Source organism: Lynx canadensis, chromosome C1 (assembly GCF_007474595.2).
Source record: "Lynx canadensis isolate LIC74 chromosome C1, mLynCan4.pri.v2, whole genome shotgun sequence".
Classification (NCBI taxonomy): domain Eukaryota; kingdom Metazoa; phylum Chordata; class Mammalia; order Carnivora; family Felidae; genus Lynx; species Lynx canadensis.
In genome coordinates, this window is record NC_044310.1 from 23,222,604 (window position 1) to 23,245,668 (window position 23,065).

General features: G+C 53.6%; 1 protein-coding gene across 1 annotated transcript in view; it reads right to left on the reverse strand.

Moving 5' to 3' along the window:
* Positions 1–7,281: 7,281 nt before the first annotated feature.
* Positions 7,282–23,065, reverse strand: part of NKAIN1 (sodium/potassium transporting ATPase interacting 1) — a 40,030-nt gene continuing 24,246 nt past the window's right edge. Inside the window, exons 2-7 of the mRNA XM_030327836.1 lie at positions 12,202–12,339; positions 10,685–10,765; positions 9,074–9,271; positions 8,343–8,403; positions 7,631–7,712; positions 7,282–7,480 (exon numbers count right to left, since the gene is read on the reverse strand). Of these exons, the coding sequence (XP_030183696.1) occupies positions 7,471–7,480; positions 7,631–7,712; positions 8,343–8,403; positions 9,074–9,271; positions 10,685–10,765; positions 12,202–12,339 (570 nt within the window). The 3' untranslated portion in view covers positions 7,282–7,470. The remainder of the gene's footprint in view (positions 7,481–7,630; positions 7,713–8,342; positions 8,404–9,073; positions 9,272–10,684; positions 10,766–12,201; positions 12,340–23,065) is intronic.

Genomic DNA, 23,065 nt, shown 5'->3' on the forward strand with positions numbered 1-23,065 from the left:
GAAATCAAGAGTCGGATGCTTAACTGAGCCTCACTGAACCACCCAGGTGCTTGCTTGTCTTGTTCATTGCTGTAGCCTCAGTGTCTAGAATGGTGGCTGGAACATAGTAGGTGCTCAATAAACATTTGACAGAGAATGAAATCAGTCAACTGAGACGACTCACTGATGCTTGTTTGCTGGTTTCCTGACTTCAGCCTTCCCTGGTGGTTCCATCAAATGTTCTCCAACTCCAAACGGGGAAATGCCCCAGGACTCAGGCTGCAACCCTCCTCCCTGTCTGCACTCATTCCTTGGTGGCTTTATCCATTTGCATGACTTGAAACGTCATCTTAACGCTAACGATGCCAAGCTTTCTGTATCAGCCCAGGGCTCTCCTCCTGTACCCAACGACCCCCTTGATATCTCCATGTGCACGTCTCATAGGCATCTCAGACTTTCCTGTGCAAAACCAGAATGCTGAAGTCCACCCCACACCTTCGCTGTGTGGTCATCCCATCTCAAGGGTAATCCCATCCCCTATGCGCTCAGGCCACAATCCCTGAGGTCCTGTTTGACCTTCTCTTTCACGCACATTCCCCATGCAGTCTACAAATAAATGCCCGCTGGCCCTGCCCTCGAGATGTATTGAAATGCGGTCATTTCACTGCTGCCACCCTAACTAAACCACCAGCGTCTGTCACCTGGATTACCTTGATGGCGTGTACCTGGTCTCCCTGGTCCAGCCCCTGACTTCCTACCGTCTATTCATCACACAGTACCCACAGTATCCATTCATTGCACATCTCCCAGCTCTGTGCTCTATGACCCCAGTGGCTCCCCATCTCACTCAGATTAAATGCTGAGACCCTTACGATGTCCTTCGAGGTCAAGAGCGTCTGACGTGCCACCTCCCACCCCTCCTCTCTCTGTGACTTCATCTCCTACCACTCTCCCTTTCCCTTGCTTTGAACCGCACTGGCTTCCTTGCTTCCCTCCAACATTCAGGCACGCACCCACCTCAGGACCTTTGCACGTGTTGCTCCCTTTGCTTCCTACTTAACCTTCTTCATGTCTTTTACTTCTCTTCCCTGCCACTTTGCTCTGTGACACTTCTCTGATATCCCATATATTTTACTGGTTTATTTATGTATGCCTCTTCCCAATAGATACCCTCCCCAGAGCAGGGATTGCTTTTCACTTTGTTCACTGTTGTACCCCCAATTCCCGGCACACTGTAGGTACTTAATAAATATTTGAAGAATGAATTCAGATGCTTGGGTCCCCTTGAATTAGTATGCAAGGTCCCCTTGAACCTGGTGTGCAAGTGGCGTCCAGGAATCGTGTATTTTATTTTTTTTTTTATTTTTTTTTTATTTAAAAAAAAATTTTTTTTTCAACGTTTATTTATTTTTGGGACAGAGAGAGACAGAGCATGAACGGGGGAGGGGCAGAGAGAGAGGGAGCCACAGAATCGGAAACAGGCTCCAGCCTCTGAGCCATCAGCCCAGAGCCCGACGCGGGGCTCGAACTCACGGACCGCGAGATCGTGACCTGGCTGAAGTCGGACGCTTAACCGACTGCGCCACCCAGGCGCCCCAGGAATCGTGTATTTTAAAAAAGCATCCCGAGTAGGGTTAGGTTGGATAAGCCCTGTTCCAGAATGTCAGCAGTTTGAAGAAGCCCAGGAATGTCGTGCAAAGTCCAGCCCTTTGATTTCCCCCACGAAGTCACCGAGGCCAAAGGCGGAGGAGCTGCCCTGTGGCCCAGGTGGATGCGGGGAAGGGGAAGGAACTAGAACTTAGGTACGGGACGCCCGGCACCGGGCTCTCTCTGCAGCTCCAGCCTGCCTGAGCCTGCCCGGTCTGATTCCAGGGAAGGCTCGAGGGGAACCGCTGAGTCACTGGAACAGAGGCTCGGGGCAGGGTGTGGCCCCCAGCTCAGGTGGCAGTGGGGCAACTTGAAACTGCCCTCACCTCCTCCAGGTGACCGTGACGGAGGCTGAGGGAGGGATAAGGCAGGGCATGGACCTACCTTTGCTCCCACTAACCTAGTGGCGAAGTTATGTCAACGTTTACGCTCAGGAGTAGAGCGCAGCCTTTAAAATGACTAAGCCATTAACACACACGCACACGCATATGCACGCTGATTGTCGGTAACAAGTGAAATTGAGCTCAGGGGAGTCTTAAAGTCCAGCTCTGACATGAGGAAGCTGGAAGGCATAATTTGATGGGACGTCCAGGACATCGGCGTGAGGGGGAGTTTCAAAAATGTCTGGATGTCTCTTCACCCAGGTCTAGGATTTCCCAAACCTTGAGCACAGGGGGCACTTGAAAAAAAATGCAGATTCCTGTCACTGCCTAGGAGCTGTTGGGTCTGTGTATTTTGGATCAGGATCAGGAATTTGGAGGTTAAGGGGTTCTTATGCTCTGGAAACTTGAGAAACCCTGTCCTGGGCCCGCAGCCTGTGGACTAGGGAGTCCTGTAAGGCAGTGAGGCCTTGGTGTCCGGCCCTGGAAATCAAGCTTCCAACTCTTGATTTCAACTTAGGTCGTGATCTCACAGTTTGTGAGTTTGAGCCCCACATCGGGCTCTGTGCTGACAGTGTGGAACCTGCTTGGGATTCTGTCTCTTCCTCTCTCTCTGCCCCTCCCATGTTCATGCTCTCTCTCTCTCAAAATAAATACATAAACTTAAAAAACAAAAACAAAAACACTCCAAGATCCAATTCCAATGCATTAAAGAAAACACTAGTGTGTCTATAAATCCCAGTAGACTATTGCACTTGTCAAATGTACCTTGGGGAATTCGTGTCCTCTTAAAGAATGCCTTGGGTACCTTTGGGATTCAGCAGTTACTGGAAGATGGCCCCTCCTACCTGGATTATTCTAATGTGCGGAGGTTGCTGGGCGGGGAATGGCAGAAGCTGGGATCTTCACCGGGTTTGGTAGAAAGACCGGCTTGACTGGTTCCAGAGTGACGAACTTGAACCCAGGCACAGCCTGACTCCTGCAGTTCATGGTGATCATTGCCCCACTGTACTAGCCCTCCCAAGTTTACACATAGAGCTCATGGCCACATACGAATCCCCGAGAACACACATCCACACAGGGCCGTGAGAAACCCGAGGTCGGTTCCTGACCAAAAAACCCTGCTTCCCACTTCCCTGCTCCACTCCAGCCTTCCAGCCCTGCCAGTTCTCGCTAAAGGGCAGCTCTAATGTTTCTTAAATTCCCCGTGAGTGAAATCATATGGTGCTTGTCTTTCTTTGACTCGTGTCGCTAGGCAGAATACACTCTAGCTCCACCCACGTCATTGCAAACGGCAAGATTTCATTCTTTTTTTTTTTTTTTATGGCTGAGGAGTATTCCATTTATATATAAACACACCCCATCTTCTTTATCCATTCATCAGCCAACGGACATTTGGGCTCTTTCCGTAATTTGACTATCGTTGTTACCGCTACTGAAAACTTTGAATTAGTACTTTTGTGTCCTTTGGATAAATACCTAGTAGTGCCATTGCTGGATCGTAAGGTGGTCCTGTTTTTGAGGGACTTCTGTCCTGTTTTGCACCGTGGCTGCACCAGTTTGCATTCCCACCAATACTGAAAGAGGGTTCCCCTTTCTCCGCATCCTCACCGCCACCCTGCTTTCCTGTGTTGGTAATTTTAGCCATTCTGACCGGTGGGAGGCGGTATCTCACGGTGGTTTCGATTTGTAGTTCCCTGATGAGTGACGTCGAGCATCTTTTTATGTGTCTGTGGGCCATCTGGATGTCTTCTTTTGGAAAAATGTCTATTCACGTCTCCTGCCCATTTTTAAACTGGATTATTTGTTTTTTTGGGTGTTGAGGTTTAAAAGTTCTTTATATATTTTGGTATATATATATATATATATACACACACACACACACCCTTTATCAGATATGTCATTTGCAAATATCTTCTCCTAGAAGGACAGCTCTAAAAAAGTGGCTTCTGCTCAAAATCCTTCAGGACTTCCCATCAGCTAACATGCCCTGATTTGACATCAGTGTGGCTATAACCTGGATTCAACTCCTACCCCGGAAGGCAGAATGATGGCCCCCAAGGGTGCCTACATTCTCCTCCCTGGAACCTGTGAATGTGTTACTGGCAAAAGGGACTTTGAGGTGGGGGAGATAATCTGGTTGGGCCCAGCCTAATGACATGAGCCCTTCAAAGTGGAAAGCCTTTCCTGGCTGAGGGAGACGTGAGGATGGAAGGAGGGTGAGAGAGACAGGACCTTGCTGGCTGTGAAGGTGGAGGAAGGGGCCACAAGCCAAGAAATGCAGGCAGCCTCTAGTAGCTAGAAATGGTAAGGACTTGGATTCTCCCCCAGCGCCTCCAGAAAGAAATGCAACCCTCCAGCCATCTTGAGTTGACCCGGGAGACTCATGTCCAACCTCTACAGAACCGTAAGATAACAAATTGTATTGTTTTACGACACGAACATCGCCATCATCTCGGAGAGCACAACTGAAGCTTCCTCCAAGCACGTGGTCCTTCGCTCTTCTTCCCCATGACACCATGTGCTTTGCCCCCTCCACATCTGGCTCTCATGCTGCTGACCCTGTTCGGGACACTCAGGTCGCCTCTCGCCTGAGCCTGTTAGTAACAACTGCCTTTCACCCCACCCGGTCCTCAGCCCTGACCCCCTGCCAGCGGCATTCGCCCTTCTGCCCCGCCCATCCTCGTCCTGCCCCACTAAACCATAAAGTCCTTGAAGGTGGTGTCCGTGATTTGTTTTCCCCTGAGCTCCACGACCAAGAGTGGCCCACAGAGGTCTGTATAGTGAACCTGGGGCATCTCGGGTAGTACGTCTGGTTCTCAGCTTCTAGCCGCATCAAGATGACCTGGGAATCTTAAATCCTAATCCTACCAGACTGCCACGGAAGAATGGGAGGCAGCCCCACGTGTATCATTGGGCAGAAGGTCTCCAAGATTCAAAGTTAAGCAGAAGCAGCAGGAGGAAGCTGAAGATTGAGGAGAGCATGTTGCCATTTGTGTGAAAAGGGGAAAATATATTTACATAAGCCAACAACGAATGGTCTACCTTTGGAAAGATATGAAAAATAAGCAAAAGGACATCAGTGCCTGGAACTTTCTGAATTCTGTAGCATCTATGCATATGATCTATTCACAAAAGTAAATAAAATTGTAAAAGTTCAAAAATATGGATTCTGGCTGTATTGCCAGGAAGGATCCAGGAAACTGTGTCTAAAGCACTGTCAGCTCATTCTAAGTCAGAAACTGAATTGTCAGGAAGAGGGCAGGGTCGAGATGCAAAGGATATTTGGAAGCATAAACTTAAAATGTACTTCATGAAAAAAAAAAAAAAACTAGAAAGCTCTCCCAGGGGTCGCGAAGCCAGGGTTGGGAACCCACCGACTGAGTCCCACCTCTGCATTTTATGGAGGAGGAAAGAGAGGGAGAGTGACTTCTCAAAACTACGCAGCCAATCGGAAGCACAGGCCGGTGCCCCAGGAGTGATAATGACAATGACATTGACTCCCGGCCCCTGCTCACCTTCAAGCAGGGACCCTGCTCACTCACAGGGCAGGAGGACAGAAAGATAGAGAAGAAATCACCATCTTTAATCAACCCACCTGCACAGAAACCAGGGGAGCACTCCCTGCCTTGCAAGGTCCCAGTGAGAAAAGAACTTGGGTCCCCTTGCAAAATCCATCTCATAAAAACAAAAGGCTTCAAAGCACCAGTGGCTAAACCCGTGGAGTAGAAAGGAGGCGGGGCGTGTGGGGGTGGGAGGAGAGGGCTGGAGGCAGGGAAGCAGTCAGGTCTGAAGGGAGCTGCTCCCTTCTTGAGCAGTACGCACAGTTACCTAGGCAGACCACCCGGGACTCAGTGCCTGGGGGAACCAGAGGAACTCCTGGGGCCGGCTCCTTGACACAGCACTACAGATGGGATGGTGGGGTGGGGTCCTAGCCCAGGATATTCTGGCCGCAGACGGTAGGGAATGCTAGATCAGAGGGTGGAGAGCAAGGATGGGAGTGTTCACCACGGACGGGCTCAGGTGTACGAGCCATCTGTGTTTCCCTCCAAGTCCCCCACGCCTCCTGCCCTCCTTCCTAACCCAGGGCCACTCCTGTATCACAGACTGGGAGCTGAGGCCTGATCCTCCTGCCCTTGGACTCCCAGCCCGTACACAGGAACCAAGGTCCTCAGGGGTGTCTGTGGAAGGAGGTGGGGAGAATGAGCTCTCATCTCTGTTTGCTCTCAAGGGTGCTGGCCCTCCCGGCCCCACACCACGACCCACTCCCCCAGTCTGCCTCTTCAGAACTCCTTCTGGGCTTCTTAGAGGTTTCTCCTGGACACTGGAGTGGTCACAAACGCTGGTGATCTTTGAAAAGTGGTGACTGGGCCGCGCCGACCAGCCCTCTTCTATTCCGGAACCACAGGTCTTCCATCTGGAAGGTGGATGGAACCATCAGGGGTCGGTGGGGTTGCTGACGAGGTAGGGATCATGGCTGCAGCAGACCCGGCCTCAGGGACCTGGAAGGGGGTGGCCTGACTGAGGTGTGGCCTCCCCTCTTACTGGAATGAGCTTGAAATGTTTGCCAAGGGTGGGCAGGGGCCGAGCCTAGGAGGGGCTTCCCTGTGGGTCAGGCTGAATTCAGGGCTCTGGGCTCTGTTCATCTGGTTCCCAACAGGAGAACAGGTATATTGCTACAAGAGAGGTGGTGTAGATCATGTGGATTCTAGAGTGTCCCAGATGGATGGGGGCTCAGAAATGGAATTCAGAGACCAGACCCCAGGGGTTCTGGAGCCTGAAACTGCAGAAAGTACACTGTGTTCAAGGCCTGCCTCCACCCAAAGCCTAGCTGTGTGGCCTCAAGCAAACGCTTCATATCTGGGCCTCAGTTTCCATATCTGAAAAATGGGAATTATAATCCCAGCCTCGCCCTGGGGACTTAAGAGTCAAATGAAAAGGCTAGAAAGAGCTCCATCTGCTAAGAGATTATTTTAATTATTTGAGGGAAACTGAGGCCCAGAGAGGGCAAGGGCCTTGCCAGATGTCACACAGAGAGTCAGTGACGGAGCTGCAACTGGAACCCAGGACTCCTGCTTCTAGGTCACAGTAACTCTCCCCAAGGCTGGTGAACCAGTGTGGTAAAATGAGGTGAATGCCATTTCTCTCTGGACACGGGACCGGAAGTTGGGTTTCAAAAAGAAGAGGCTGGAGCAGGGAGGGAGGCCCAGCGCACACCAAGGCTGAGATAAAAAAAAAAAATAACAAACAAAAAAAACAACCCCCGCGATCCCCTCCCCCGCCCGGCCCGCCCCACCCTTGGAGTCGGGCTGCGAAGGGCCAGGTCCATGTCCGGCGGACCCAGCCAGTGCAGGCTGCAGTCGGTCCGCTAGCCGCCAGGGGGCGCGCCTGCCATTTGGGCCCGACCTGGTGGCCTCAGCTTCAGTCTAGCCAGCAAGCACGCGGCGCCCGGGTGGGAGCGCAGCTACCCCGACCTGCAGAAAACAAAGGCGGGTTAGGGAAGTGGACCCCGAAAATATGGGGGCAGGCAGATCCGGCTGCCCTCCCCGCTCCTCCCTGCCCTTCGTCCCCCAGCAGCAACGCCCCGGTCCCTCCACCCCACCCCACTGGGCGCCAGGACCCACGTGTACAGAGGCTGCAGTTGTAAATGCGACGTCTTCTGGGGCGCCTGGTATCCGTAGGAGTCAAAGCCACCGATGAAGTCGACTGTGGAAGGGGAGGTGGCTCATAGTTAGGGATGGGCCCCTAGGGTGCGAGTTATGGGAGGGTGGGTCCTGAAAAGGAGGAATCTGAGAGCCAGATCCCATACAGGGTTTTAGGGCCAGGCTTTGCTGCCAGATCCCAATAGGTGGACCTATGGGGAACAGGACATGGAGAAGCTCAGCCAGAGTGGCCAAAGCCCTAAGTGGACAGGGAGCCTGGAGGGGCGAGGCCGTCCTTTAAGGGAGCAGGGCTTGAGCCACGTAAGGGGGCAAGACCACGGAGGTGGGTGCGTGGTGGTGGTGGTGGTGGGTTAATGGGGGCAGAGACTGGGCATGGGCAGTGTTTGGTAGGGGTGAGCCTCATGGAGCTCCTCCGGGGGGCAGAACCTAAGAGAGGTGGATAGAGAGAGGCGCTGGAACCATGGGCTGGGCACCTGGATGTCTAGGTCACAGCTCAAAATGTGCTACGTAGACCCCCACTACCCCTGCCGCCTTTTCTCCCCCACCAAGAGGGTCCAGTTGGCCAACCCAGGGCTCCCTCCCTGGAGGGAGCTTGGCGGCGCTGTCCAGGGTGCTGAAGGAACAGGATGGTGCGCGGCCAGGCTTCCCCATTCCCTAGGGGCTCCCCACTCACAGCTGTCCTCCTCCTCCAGGAACACTTTGCTCACGTAGCAGGCGAACACAAAGCCGAACAGCTGGGGATGGAAGGAAAGAAGACAGAAGCTCTTCCTCCACCCTCTGCCTGGCTGGGCCTTGTCCGACTGGAGGGGCACGGTATGCGAAGATGAAGGCCAACCCATAACAACTTCCAGTTAAATGACTGGGCCTTACTGTCAAACATAGTTGGTTCCATTCTCCATTCTGCGAGTGGACTTTGGACAAGTAATTATTTTACCTCTTTGAGCCTCAGTTTCCCCAGCTGGACCTGGGCAATACTTTACTGACTTGTTAAGAAGAAAGAGGAGTATGTGACTTTGGGCATGTGGAGTGTGGAGGGCAAGACTAGGAACCAGAACTGTCTTGGATCCACTCTCACAACTCTTACGCACTTGATGTGGTCATTCCATTCTGTGAATAAGCAAACAAGCTTAGAGAGGGCAAGTGACTTGTCCAAGGTCACACAGCAGATACACTGGAGATCGGGTTGACTTACAGTCTGATGACTCATCCTAGTCATTAAACCTGCTCACGCCAGGCTGGGGCAGGGGTGAAGGGAGAAGATACAAGATAAGGAGACAGAGCCAGACAGAAGCACAAGAAGGCTGGGAGATCTAGGTTCTTCCCTTCTGAACTAGAGCTAAACAAAGGGGTTAGGGTAGACTCCACCTCCGGGAGTGTGTGGCTCAGGGGGACGGGAGGACTCACAGCCAGGAAGATCTGCAGAGCACTGCTGAGTGCTTCGATGTAGGGATAGTCAAGCAGGCAGCCGGTGACAGAGATGACATGGTGGTCTTCCAGGGCCAGGCGGGAGTTCAGGACAGGTGTCACTAGGCAGCCTGGCCCATTCTCCATCCACCAGGAGCGGTGCAGGGACGTGTTGAAGGTCATGATGAAGTCCCGGTCCTGGGGGCAGAGGGGCCTAGGATACTGAGCTGGGGCCACGAGGTGGCGGGAATCTTCCCCAGGCAGCAGGGAACTTTATATAAAGCCTACTTCACACCTGGACTGTTGAAGCAGCCTCCTCTCCTGTTGACTTCAAGGGTCTGGAAGGGGGTCTGTTTCCACAAGTCTCTATTTGGCCAGTAGGTGGCGCTTGATGACTACGCAGGTCTCACACTTCCCTCAGAGACCGAAAGGGCTGGTGCTGACCCACAGAAAGCCCCAAAAATTTCAGGGATGGAAGGGACATTAACAGTGACAGAGTCCAGTTTTCCAGCCCTGAGCGGAATTATCAACACAGACCCCTTCATGGCCCATGCAGCCTCTCCACTGCTCTCTCTGTGTGACCCTGGGCAAACGTTTCCTCTCTTTAGTTCTTGGTCTGCCCATCTGAAATGGAGAAGGGCCTGGCTCAGATCCGAGGTTCTCACCCACGGCGTCTATGTGTTTACCCATCCAGTCACTCGTGCAGCCTGTTAACAGATCTTCACCGAGTGCTGACCAGGTGCCAAGCACTGAGATGTGTCGTCTCATTCCATCCCTTCCGCAACCACATGAAGTAATTATCTGCACTCATGAGACAGGGAAACTGAAGCTCAGAAGGTAAACCACTTGCCCAGGGTCACATCACTTGGAAATGTTGGAGCTGGGATTTAAATCCAGCAGAACTACAAAGCCAATGTTCCCATTCATGTATTTTGCCTTCTTTTTGTCTAAAGTTAGAAGTTGTGCCCTCTGGGCTTGCTCTTCTACAAGCCAAGAAGTTCCACTTTCTTCAGTGGTTCCGCACGGGCCCTGGGCCACTCGATTGTCCCCGAAGTCTACCCTCTTTCTCTTCCGAAAATATTGATCAGAACGGGACTCAAATCGGGGCGCCTAGCTGGCTCCGTCGGTGGAACATCTGACTTGATCTTGGGGTCGGGGGTTCAAGCCCCAGGTTGGGTGTGGAGATTACTTAAAAATGAAATCTTGGGGGAAAAAAAAAAAAGAACTGGGCCCAAATCTTTGTGGCCTTAGCCGTACAAAGTGCATGGCGTTTTCATCTCCCTTGCACCGAACACCTGTGGGGCCTGAGAGCAGTTTTCGGGGCCACGACGTGAGGCTGGTTTCTACCGAGCTTGGAATCACCTGGGACCCCAGGCCATCTTCATGCAGATGGCCCTTCAGCGTTGTCTGCTCCATCATTCGCTTCTGGCAGGTGCAGGGGCGGCCAAACAAAAACGTGGGGGTAGGGTTTGCGGAGCAGATTATTCGGATGTGTAGAGGGAAGTCTCTTCAAGAGACGATGTCCCAGACCCACACCTAACTTGGAGCCTTTGGGTAGGGGACAGGCAAGGTCCGGCTCTGCCCTCTAGCACTGCCAGGCCCGAGGCTTACCTGGGACAGCTGTCCGACCTCCAGGTAGAAGCAGATGATAAATGCATTCCAGCCAACCCAGAGCACCAGCCAGGCTGCATACTGGGGAGAGGAGAGGTGGGATCAGGGTGGGGCCTGGGGAAGTGGGGACAGGGCATGTCAACGCAGACAGAGCTCAGGGACTGAGGGGACCTTTGCAGGGGGAAATGATGCCATCCCACTTAGACGGCACTTTATAGTTCACAAGTCATTTTTATATCCGTCCGGTTCTTACAACAACAGCCCTGCATGGAAGGCGCGATCCTTTCTTTAAAGATAACTCATGTAAGCCCTAGAGAGGAGGTTTAAGGTTTCCAAGATCACACAGCGAGGAAGAGATAGGGCTGCCACTCAAACTCCAGTCCTCGGGCAGCTAATCCGATGCATTCTGCAGAGAACAGCAGCCACGGCCTGGCTCTGGAACGCTGGAGAGGATCTAGATATTTCCACCCAAGTCCCATGCCTGCAATTTCCGTGCCGCCACATGGCAGACAGTGATGCTTAGAGTGGTACCTGGGGCTTTCCTGAGAGCCAGAGAGAAGGAGCCTCCCATCCCAGGTGACACAGAGCTTTGGGAGGGCCCTCTTCACCTGGCTTCCGGGAGCTCAGCCCGTGGGAGGCGGGAGAAGCCCAAGAATGAGCCGGAGGGGGCTCTGGCGGGAGCATGGCGTTGCATGACACTGTTATCACAAGTGGCTAGCATTTTATGTAACAAACCTACTGAAAAGCCTTTTCCCTCAAAAGAGGCGTGTGAATGGGCCACTGAGGAAGAGCAGGGGAGAAGGGTGAGCCTAGCTGAAAGCAGGGGTTTAACAGAGACCATCAAGGACCAGGGCTTGGAAAGAGGAAGCAGGAGGAGGGAGCCAGGGACACAACACAATCCACGCCTGGGATCGGAGCACAGGGGACACTGACCTCAAGCCACACTAGCCGCTCGAGACCATATTCCTCATGAACAGCAAAGGGCAGGTCTTCCTAAAGCAACCTGAGGAACTAAACCAGATGAAGTCTGTCCCTCCACTGGCTTCCGGAGGCAGCGTGAAGATGTGTCAAGAGCATTCACTCCGGACCTGACTGCTCTCTAATCCTGCCTCTGATTAGCTGTGTGGCCTTAGGAAGCCTCATAACCTTTCTGAGCCTCATTTCCTCATCTGGAAAACGGCGATGGTAAGCCACACCTTGCAGGGCTGTTGTAAAGATAAGCAAAACGTGCGAAACTCTCAGCACTGTGCTTGGCGGATGGTAGGCACTCACTAAAATGATATATCTTGTTAATATCTGGATTTTTCCCTAGGAAATTCTTTAGGGAGAATACCGCTCTTGTCTCTCTGCTGAGCAAAGAAGCATTGGTATTTGGGCATCCGCACCAGCAGCCGGGCTGGAGCTAAGACAGAGCAGGGGTCTGGGTGTCCAGGGTAGGGGGCAGTTCTGGCTGGAGGAGCCAGCGGGGGGGGGGGGGGGGGAGGGGGAGGAGGAGGGGAGGCGCAAGTGAGCCATACCAGAATGAGGTACCGGGAGCGGTACTGCACGGTGCCGAAGATGCCCAGGATGACGGCCATGATGTGCAGGAAGTTGGCTAAGATAGGAGCCCACTGATAGCCCAGGAAGTCAAAGATCTGCCTCTCCAGTGCAGCCACCTGTGGGAAAGAGCAGGCTGAGGCCACAGGGACAAGGGAAGTGCCGGGGACTAAAGGGAAGGGAAGGGATTCCTCCTTGACCTTGTGGAGCGGGTGACGCCACCTACCGTGGTGATGGGGCACCACGGCCTGACTGTACACGAGTCTCAGCATCATCCTAACTCTGCAAGACCACATGGATACGGGGGAGCGAGGGCAAGGCTGTGGGGGCCGCTGAGACTGAGCCCTGATCATCACTTCGGGGAGGGCTAACGGGAGGAAGGGAACCACAGTACAGAACACCTTCAGAGCCAAGAGGCTCTGCCCACTAGTACCTGCCCCTGCCCATGTGGGGCTCTGAGCAGGTGGAGTTAGGATCCAGACTGCTCCCCGCCCTCCCAGCTCTGGCCAAGGGCTCAGCCATAGCCCTGAAGGGCTAGAAGTCCTGAAGTCCCTTCTTCCAAGGACTCCTGTCTGGAGGTTGCCCTGGCCCGTGGGATCCATGGGTGCAGAGAAAGGGATTTTTTTTTTTTTTTTTTTTTTTTTTTTTTTTACTCTCCTTCCCCCAGGGAGCTGTAATGGGTTGCAAAATTGACCTCAAGTTTTCCTCTCCATGTTTCCATGCTCTTCGACAATGCCGTCCCACACTAACTCTGCATGGTTATGTGACTCGCTTTGCCCAATGGGACTTTAGCAAGCCCAATGCAAGTGAAGACCCCCAAAATGCTTGTGCATTGGAGCTTGCCCACCTGCTACACGTGTAACACAGAGAACACCACATGAAAGAGCCCGGGTGCCCACCCGGAGCCTGAGAGGAGAACCAAGGCGCTCTAGCTGACAGCCAATCAACCTTCAGACGTGTGAGGCCATTTAGATCATTCCGCTAACCAACCCAGCAACTGACCTAAGACACGTACCTAGACCAGAAAAATCTCCCAGGTGATCCGCAGAATCACAAGCTCCATAAAATGGTTGTTTTAAACTGCTGTCATGGAATGATTTGTTACCCAGCAGAAGCTAACTGATATATAGGACCCCATCAGCACTCCCTTCCCAGTAGCCCTGGTTCAACCTTGCAGCTGCTATACTTAAGAACAAAGGTGCCGGCGTGCCTGGGTGGCTCAAGAGGTTAAGTGTCGGACTCTTGATTTCAGCTCAGGTCATGATCTCACAGTTCATGAGTTCAAGCCCAGCATCAGGCTCTGCACTGATTGGGATTATCTCTCTCCCTCTCTCTCTGTTCCTCCCCCAGTTGTGCTTGATTACTCTCTCTCAAATAAATAAACCAAACAAACAAACAAAAAAGAGAAGAACAAAGGTGCCAGGGAAATCCATTGTTATTGATTGCCCAATACCTCTTTTTCTGGTCTTTGTTTTGGGAACCACCTTCCAGACCCTTAGTTCATGTGGTTTGGGTGGGGCTGAGCCCACCTCTAATTTCAGCGGAAGGCTCAGGACCCAGTCCTGACCAAATAATCGGCACATGGGGATCTGTGCAGGGATGGACACTCGTCCCCGTGCCTGCCCCTGGCGGTCACTGTGGATGGTTGCTGGAGTAACGGGGACAGAGATACCCTCTATCTGCCAGGGTATCTGAACGGGCATAGTCTCACCCAGAGCTGTTGGTGGCTGTCTCACAGGGACAGCCGCTTGAGGAAGCAGCCCAAAGCTAAGGGGCAGAGAGGGAAGCAGAGTGGACAAGCGAGGTGAGTGTCCTGGTAACGTCATTTCCGGTCCTCAGGATCTAGCCATCGCTGAAAACTATTCTCCCTCCTTGCACTTGCGATTTCTGTCCCTTGCAACCGAAAGTCCTGACCTAAAAGAGAAGGGGAGTGGAGGGGATCTGGCTGGGAAGGGACAGGGAGGGTTCTGATTGAGAAGATCCTAGAAGCCTTTCTCCTGGCAGGGAGGCAGGAGGAGGTGGGGGCTGACGCTACCGCACAGATGGCAGGGCTTGGGCAGAAACCCAGGAAGCCGCGGGCCCAACCCTGGCACCCACCCACCTGGCGCCAGCCTGCCTCTTGTTGTGACTCCTCTCCCGGGGCCCTGCCAGATTGGAAGAGCTTTCCAAGTGCACCTCTCATGGATACTCCTTGGCAGAAAGGCACGGCTGAGACCATTATCTCATTCTGAAGAAAGAGACCACGAGGCTCAGAGAAGGGAAGCGACTTGCTCAAGGTCACACAGCAGGTAGGTGGCAAAGCCAGGCAGTCATTCTGCTTTTCTCTGCCACCTGTCCCATCAAAGCCCCTCACTTTGCCCTGTTGCCACTGGCCTGGGAGGTTAAGAGGTTGACAGTATGACAGACTCCTGGGTGACTTTGGGCGGGCCACCTTCCCCACTGGGTCTCAAGCTCCTTCCTCCATACTAAGAGGCCACTGGGCTACATGACCTCTAGGGCCCTTCGGGTTGACCCAACGGTCTGCTGACCTTGGGAGAGAAACTCCCCAGGTTGCCCCCCTGATCCCAAAAGATCCTCCCTCATTTCCGTTCTTCTCCTTTCCACCCTGACTCTGCCGGGTCTGGGAGAGCCCTGGTGGTTTGGGGTTCCCCTGAGGCCTCAACTCTGCTGGCATCTGGTCTGGCAAGGAAGATGCCATCAGAGGAACAGAGGAGGTGGCTGAGATAGACTTGCCCAGGCTCATCGTGTAGCTGGGGAGACATCTTGCCTGGTTATGCCTACCCAAAACAGGACATCACCCTGCCCTGACCCTGGCACTGGCTCAAAGCCCTCTTGGTTCTTGGGGACCTCAATGACAAAGTAAGCAGTGGGACAGTTACCGCAAAAAGCTTTGGAGTCTCTAAAACTTGGGTTGAAACTGCAGCTCTGTGCGACATGGGGCAAGTTACTTTCCCTCTCGGAGGCTATTTCTTCAACTATAAATGGGGAAGACAATCAATCCTTCCCTTGAGAAGTTGTGAGGATATGGAGACATCACATAAACTAACAGACAACTCGACTTAATCAATGGTGGCTAATTAGGAGAAGACTCAACAGTGGAAGCTTCTTAGTTGGGCACCGAAGGTTTCCTGGGAGCTGGCACAAGCCTTTATCCCCAGCCAGCTCCTGCCCCCAAGTGGCTGAAACAATGGTTTAAGTCCCGCCTTCATTTCCCTTTTCCTTCCTTCCTTCCTTCCTTCCTTCCTTCCTTCCTTCCTTCCTTCCTTCCTTCCTTCCTTCCTTCCTTCCAATTTTTTAACATTTATTTTGAGAGAGAGAGAGTAAGAAAGAAAGAGAGGCAGAGAAAGGGAGCTGGCTGACAGCAGCTGAAGCAGGCTCCAGGCTCTGAGCTGTCAGCGCAGAGCCCTCTTCGGATCCTCTGTGCCCCCCTCTCTCTGCCCCGCCCCTGTTCATGCGTTCTTTCTCGAAAATGAAGAAACACTGGGAAAAAATGAATCCGTGTACATATATATTTTTAATTTTTTTAAACGTAAGAAAATATATTTACCTTGAGAGAGAGGGAGAGCACGCACGGGGGAGGGGCAGAGAGAAGGAGAGAGAGAGAATTCCCAAGCAGGGTCCACGTTGTCAGCGCAGGGCCCAGCGTGAGGCTTGAACTCACGAACCACGAGGTCACGAGCTGATATCGAGTTGGACGCTTGAGCCATCCAGGCGCCTCGATACCTTATTTTTACTGCGTATTTATTTTTGAGAGAGGGTGCGTGAGCAGGGGAGGGGCAGAGAAAGAGGCGGAGCGAGGATCCGAAGCAGGCTCTGTGCTGACAGCAGCGAGCCCGACGTAGGGCTCGAACTCACAAACTGTGAGATCGTGACCTGAGCCAAAGTCTGACACTCAACTGACTTCACCACACAGGCATCCCTGAACCTTTCTTTTTTTTAATTTTTTAAAATTAATGTTTATTTACTTTGACAGAGAGAGAGAGAGAGAGAGAGCGCGCGCGCGCGCGCGCGCGCATGAATGGGGGAGGGGCAGAGAGAGAGGGAGACACAGAATCCGAAACAGGCTCCAGGCTCTGAGCTGTCAGCACAGAGCCCGACGCAGGGCTCGAACTCACGGACCGCGAGATCATGACCTGAGCCGAAGTCGGACGCTTAAGCGACCGAGCCACCCAGGGGCCCCAATAATCTCAATTCTAAACTTACTATTTTTTATTAGAAAACCAAGTCAAATATTCCAGAACTTCTGCTTGTCCAGCTGTGGTATGTGGCTAATTAACAAATAAAGAACAAACAAATAGAATTATCTTCCCCCTTTGGGTGCAGCAGTTTAGAACAATAATCTGAGGGCTGCAGTGACTGTAAATGCAACTGACCTCGGTGTGTCTTTTTACTCTCAGGGGAGGGATAGTGTGGAGACGACAGCACCTCCTTTGCAAAAGTTTCTTTTTTTTTTTTCCTTTTGTTTTGTTTTGTTTTTCAAAAGTTTCAAGTGCACGTGCACTGAGGGAAAACGTGACTTTTTTTTTTTTTTTTTAACCTGGTCAACCCATAAGCTAGGTCTTGAGTCTCTCCTAGGTGGGCCAGAACCAGGACGGAAGCTCCTGTCGGCAACTGATGCAGCCTCCTCCCTGATCTCCAGCAAAGGGAGGTTGGCCACCACCCCCGTCGAGGGCTTTTCCTTTTTCCTTTTTTTTAATGTTCATTTATTTTTGAGGGAGAGAGAGAGAGAGAGAGAGCAAGCAGGGGAAGGGCAGAGACAGAGGAAGACACAGAATCCGAAGCAGGCTCCAGGCTCTGAGCTGTCAGCACAGAGCCCGACGCGGAGCTCTGACTCAGAAACCGCGAGATCATGTCCTGAGCCGAGGTTGGAAGCTTCATTGACCGAGCCACCCAGGCGCCCCTCGAGTGCTTTTTCTAAAATACAAATCTGGTCCAGTCACTCTGTCATCAGGGCAGCCCACAGAGCTTGGGGTAATCCCTGGGGTCTCTGGGCCTGCCAACTCCCCAGCCACACAGGACCCCAAACAGGACGAGAGCCCTGACCATCCCAGAGTGACAGATGCGAACGGGTCACCAGATCCTGTCTGCATCGGTCAAGACCCGCATGCCTGCCCCTCAATCCTCCTCTACCCTCATCCCTCAAGGCCCTGTGCTGCTCCCCCTGACCCAGCCCTCCCCCACCCCTTTCAGAAGTCCTCCCCAAACCAGCCTGTGCCCCTAGAAGGCTCAGCTCCTTCCCTGAGGGGTCCCCCCTCCCCTATGTTTGCACCCAAGGATGCCGTTTCTCTGTGCTCTTCTCAGTGACATTCTCTTCTCACATCCCATGTTCCTTGGGCCCAAGGGTGGGGTAGGATCCTCTGGGGTCCCTAAGTTGCTTACAGAACTGGACAACCCTGTGCCCCCGGGGCTCGGGCCCTAGGGCTATACCACTCCCCCCACTGCTGACCTCGTCACCCGCTGGCCTCCAGGTCCTGCCTTTTCCTGAAATGAGTCTCATCCCTGCATCACCCCAGTTGCCTTGGACATCGGGGACCACCTCCTCCAGCACCGTGACTTCTCATCTCTCAAACACCTCTCCTGTGACCTTTCCCTCCATTTCTCCTCCTACACGGCCACCACGTGGACTGTGGCATCACCATAACTGCCCCGCCTCCAAAGTCACCAATTCGGCAGCCCCTGCTGGACCACTCCAGCTTGCTTCCCAGCACTTGTGGACGGTGACGGTGACGACCTGGGTCCAGTGCATCAGGTCCCCTGCCCCTCACCCTCCACCCCTTCCATTCTCCATTTCCTCACTCACACCCCAGCTCGGCTTGCTGGGACGGCACGATGCTTCCTTACTTCCGAGTGAGCTTCGGCTGTAAGCCAAACCCCCATGCCCTCTGCCTTTCCATTGCACCTGTCAGGAAAGGCCCACACCTGCAAAAACCCAATTAACAGTGTTCTCACTGCCTGCAAAGCAGCCAAGCGCTGATAGAGCATGTCACTCCCCAGACAGACAAGGTGCGTGACAGATCGACAGACCCTGTAATCATCAACTTGAGAGCCACCCCCCCCCCGCCCACCGCCCCACAACCCGCGTAGGCCTCTCTAGGGAACTCACTTTCTCCACTATCTCAGATCTTCTCACTGTCCTCAACCCTCCTGGGCCCCCCACCCCCACCCCAGCCTCACTCTCAGAGGACCTGGCCTCTGTCTCCCCTCCTCCGCCCAGTGCCTCCACCTACACCCTGGACCCCATCTCCTGTCTTCTTGGGAGCTCACACCATCCTCTTCTTGCCTGTAAACTCAACCTCAACCTCTCCCTCTTGCCAGGATCCTTCCCATGGGGTCCTAAACACATTCAAGCCACTTCTATTAAAAAAATGAATGAATGAACGAACGAAAGAAAAGCCCCGCGTGGTCCTCCAGCTACACCTCCTCTATCTCAATGCTCTCACGCCCAGACTAAGGGTCTCAACGTCCTCCCTACAACTCGTTCCCCTGCCTGCTTGCACGTTGCAGTGTGGTTCAGTGGTTAGGAGCTGGGTTAGAATCCTGGTACCACTGGCCAAGTCACTTAACCTCGCTGCACCTCGGTTTCCTCTCCAGCGGAATGAGTATAATTCACAACACCTCCCTCATATGGTTGTGAAGAGATTCGGAGTTGTTTGTTTAATTTGCGAACACGATGCCCAACGTGGGGCCTGAAACTCACAACTCTGAGATCAAGAGGTGCATGCTCTAGGGGCGCCTGGGTGGCTCAGTCGGTTAAGCGGCTGACTTCGGCTCAGGTCACGATCTCGCGGTCTGTGAGTTCGAGCCCCGCGTCGGGCTCTGTGCTGACAGCTCAGAGCCTGGAACCTGTTTCGGATTCTGTGCCTCCCTCTCTCTCTGCCCCTCCCCTGTTCATGCTCTGTCTCTCTCTGTCTCAAAAATAAATAAAACGTTAAAAAAAATTAAAAAAAAAAAAAAGAGGTGCCTGTTCTAGCAACTGAACCAGACGGGCATCCCATTTTTCCTTTCTTTACTATTATTTAAAATTATATTCTGCTGCAGAACTCCCTTGCCTCCCCCCTTGCTTTCTTTTCCCATGGCACTTATCACACACTAACATAATACCCACTCCCTTTTACTGCCGGACTCCTGCATTAGAAGGTAAAACCCCACGGGAGCAGGGATTTCTGCCTGAGGTGCTCCCGGCTGCACTTCCGGCAGGGAGAGCTGTGCCTGGCACGGGGGCAAGTGCCAAGGTTAAGCTGGTTTCTCCACCCTTCCTGGCCACTCCTGATTCTGGTGTGGCTCATCCTCCGTGTAGCCAGGGCCCTAAATGTCAGAACACCCCAAGGCCATTCCCTGGGCTCTCTTTATGCTTCCCTTTGTCCAAGCAAACGCGCGCCCACCCCAAGCTCCAGGGGCTACCTGCTCGTGTTTCGGCCTCCAGCCCCTTTATAAGTGGCTACTCATTGGATGAATTAACATGCCCAAACGTGGACTTAATGAACCTACTATGCCCCAAACTGGTCCATTTCCAGTGTTTGGGTCCCATGATGTGCTGCAAAAGCCAGAAAACTCACTTCAGGTCCTGGTCTCCCTCCTGCCCTCTACAAGACTACCAGCTGCCCTCCCCACCCTGCCCGGCCACCCCGGCCTGCCTTAAGCCTAACCGGCCCCTCTCCTTTCCCAAGTGAAGCCACCACGGGGCTCCCCTGCTGCCCCTCCCCCTGCCCTTAGCTCCCCACCCCCATCCGATTATTTATTTATCGGGTAGCTGCCAGCTGAGGGGGATGCGGTTGCCATGGGAACCATCAGCCCCGGGTCAGGGCTGCCTCTGTTCTCAGTAGGATGCTCTTGTCTGTCTAGACGCCAACCCCAGGAGCCCAACACCAGGTGGGGGGTGGGGGTGGGGGTCAAGGGATAAATGATGCGGACAGACCCACCCCAGCCCCCAGGAAGCAGGCTGGGGGAAGAGAGGGCGGAGAGGGGGCTGGGCTCCAGCCCCAGAACCCATCACAAGCCTCTCCCGCCCAAGCCCTTGCCCGCCAATTCTGCAAGTCAACTACTTTGCTGGCCAAAATTCCAGCCGTGTCGCCGGGGGACACAGAAGTCAGGCCATCTGAGGGAGGGGTCCCTGAAGTTTTGAAGAATGGTTTGGTCCAGCCCGGGTACCGTTACTGACCTTAGTTCACAGAAGGCTGAGGTGGGAAGAGCTCCCCATTTGGGGACCAGCAAACCTGATTCTGTCCCCAGTCAGTGATTTCACTGTGCGACCTTGGGCAACTTACTCCCCCTCTCTGAGCCGGAGCCTGGGAAAATGTCCCAAAGCGCATGGAAAGCTCTCGGCCCAGCGCCTGGCACACGGTTGGTGCTCTGTATACGGCAACAGCCTTTGCTGCAGCCCCAAACTCCAACCCCCCTTTTCCCAATGGATTTCTGAGGCAGCTGACAAAATTAAAACCCGACTTAGGCCCTCATCCATGAAATGAGGGAGTGGGACTGAAGCCAGACAGGAGGACCCCTGGAGATCCACCAGCCCAACCCCCTCATTAGGGAGGTGAGCCAACTGGCTGCCGTGAGTTGTCTGAGAGGAAGGACTTCCCACTCCCCCTGAGCTCTGCCTCCTTCGCTGGCTGCAGTGCTCCCAGAGATCAGGTAGGTCTTTGGCAGGGTCAGGGAAAAACAGGCCTGGCAGGGACTCAGTTCCTCAAAAAAATATTTCTTGAGCACCTTTAACGCACCAGGCTGGGTGCTGGGTATCCAGTGATGAACAAGCTGGTGTGGCACCCTCCTCAGGAGCTCAAGTCTGGAGACAAATCCCATAGTCCTCTGGGAGCTGATGATGGGAGCTTCTCTGCCAGGTTCCCCGCCCGCTGTGTGTAGCGACCTGTGGGGACTCCTTCATACCCCCAACACACACACACACACACACACACACACACCACACACACACACAAACACGCGCGCGCTCCCTGTCGCTGTCTCTTCTGGGGCTCCTGCGGCCCTTCTGCCTCTCTGCCCTGGTCTGATTCCTGATGGAAACTGGCCAAGGTCGTCACCCGGTAAGTGAAAACAAAAAACAAAAACACAACAACCGCAGAGTAATGGGATTTCCATTTACATTACAAAAAAAAAAAAGAGAGAGAGAGAGAGAGAGACACAGCCAAAAAAATAAAATAAATAAAAAGACGCGAAACGTGTTTGACTAAATGCAGAATCAAGAGCTGGGAGACACACGACAAATGGTTATGAGAACTTCCCTCTAGGGAGTCGGACTGGGGAGATGGGGAGCCTTACACTTTTACTTAGAAATACTTCTGTATCTTGGATTTTTTACAACAAAGGTATGCTTTTCAACAATGTTAAGAAGAAACGTCTTCAGCGTCGATTCGTGTGCAAAAGCAGTGAAGTGGCTCAGACGATCTGAGGTCTCCTTCTCTGATGTGAAGGTGCTGGGGGGCCCCGGGCAAGTGTCCTCCTCTGGGCCTCAGTGTTCTCATCTGTACAGTGGGGGCCTCGGTCGCTCCAAACCACTGTCTGGGCCTGGTGATGCTGCAGCTGCCTATGGGCAGGGGGCCTGGCCTTGGGGTCCTGCGACCTCTGCTGAGGGCCTAACAGCCCCTCTTCCCCAGAAGCTGGTTCTGTCAGCCCCCGGTAAGATCGCTGCTCGGGTTCAGCCAGCCGATGCACTAGGGCTCCCCATAACCCTTGTGGAGCCGCCGGGATGCGAAAGGTGGAGGCTCAGAGTGGTCCCGGGTCTCCCAAAGTCACTCAGACAGGAAGTGGTAGAGTTCAGGTTCGAGTCCTTGTCTTGTGCGCTCACTGTTCTTCCCACCCACCATATGTCTCGCCAGAGACGGCGGGGGCAAAGGAAGGGGCAGATCCGAGGCGGGTGCGGGCAGAGCCTGGCTTGGATCAAAAGCGGGCAGCGATATGTAACAGCTAACATTATTAATCTCCTATTAATGCCAGACACTATGCTGAATATTTCACACCTGTTCTTCATTCATTCTACAAACAGCTCTCCAGGGCCTTTTGTGGGCTAAGAGCTGAGAAGTAAGGGGACCCCAGATCTTGTCCCCATGGGATGACAGTCCTGCCTGTTCCCCTCCTCAGCACTGACACCAGAACACCTGCCTGAGCCCAGAGAGCCCGGAAAGCATGAAGAGGGGTAAGATGGTGGGGGGGGGGTGTTCTTTCCCATTAGAAAATAGAAGAAAACAACTCTCAATGGGCTTCAGAATTGTACAATCATTTATGAGCGCCTAGTGTATATTACCCCTCATACCCCATGTCTCTAAATCCTAACCCCATTGCTGGATGAGGAAACCCTGGCCCAGAGAGGTAAAGGAGCTTGCCCAAGGACACACAGAAGAGCTGAGCCTGCAGCCAGTCTGTTGGGGTCCCAACCCTCACTCTTCCCTACCACGTGGCTGAGACCGGGCTGCCAAGCCTGCTTGCATGCCCTGACAGATGGGGATCTCACCCCTTATAGCCTTGCTGGAGTAATCCCGCCCTCAGTCCTGCTCCCTCCCCCTAAGGCCAGCTCCCCCAGCCCCCCCAGGCTCCAAGACTGCCATCTGTCTGTCCTTATGCCCTCCTGCTGTGGCCCAGCCCTGGACCTCAGCTGGGCCTGGGGGAGCGAGGGAGCAGCTGGCCACTGGCTTGTGCGTAATTAGCCCTCAGAGACCAGCCTGGAGCTTAAGGGAGGCCCAGGACTGTCTCAGAGGGCTGGCTGAGGCCAGCCTCGGTCCCTGGCAGGAGGCAGCCGCTGGGGCTTGGCCTCTGTCTCCATGGCAACCCCACCCCCTCATCCCAGCGACAGCTGACCCTTCCCAGCTGGGGGACTCCTCAGACCCCTTCTGGGCA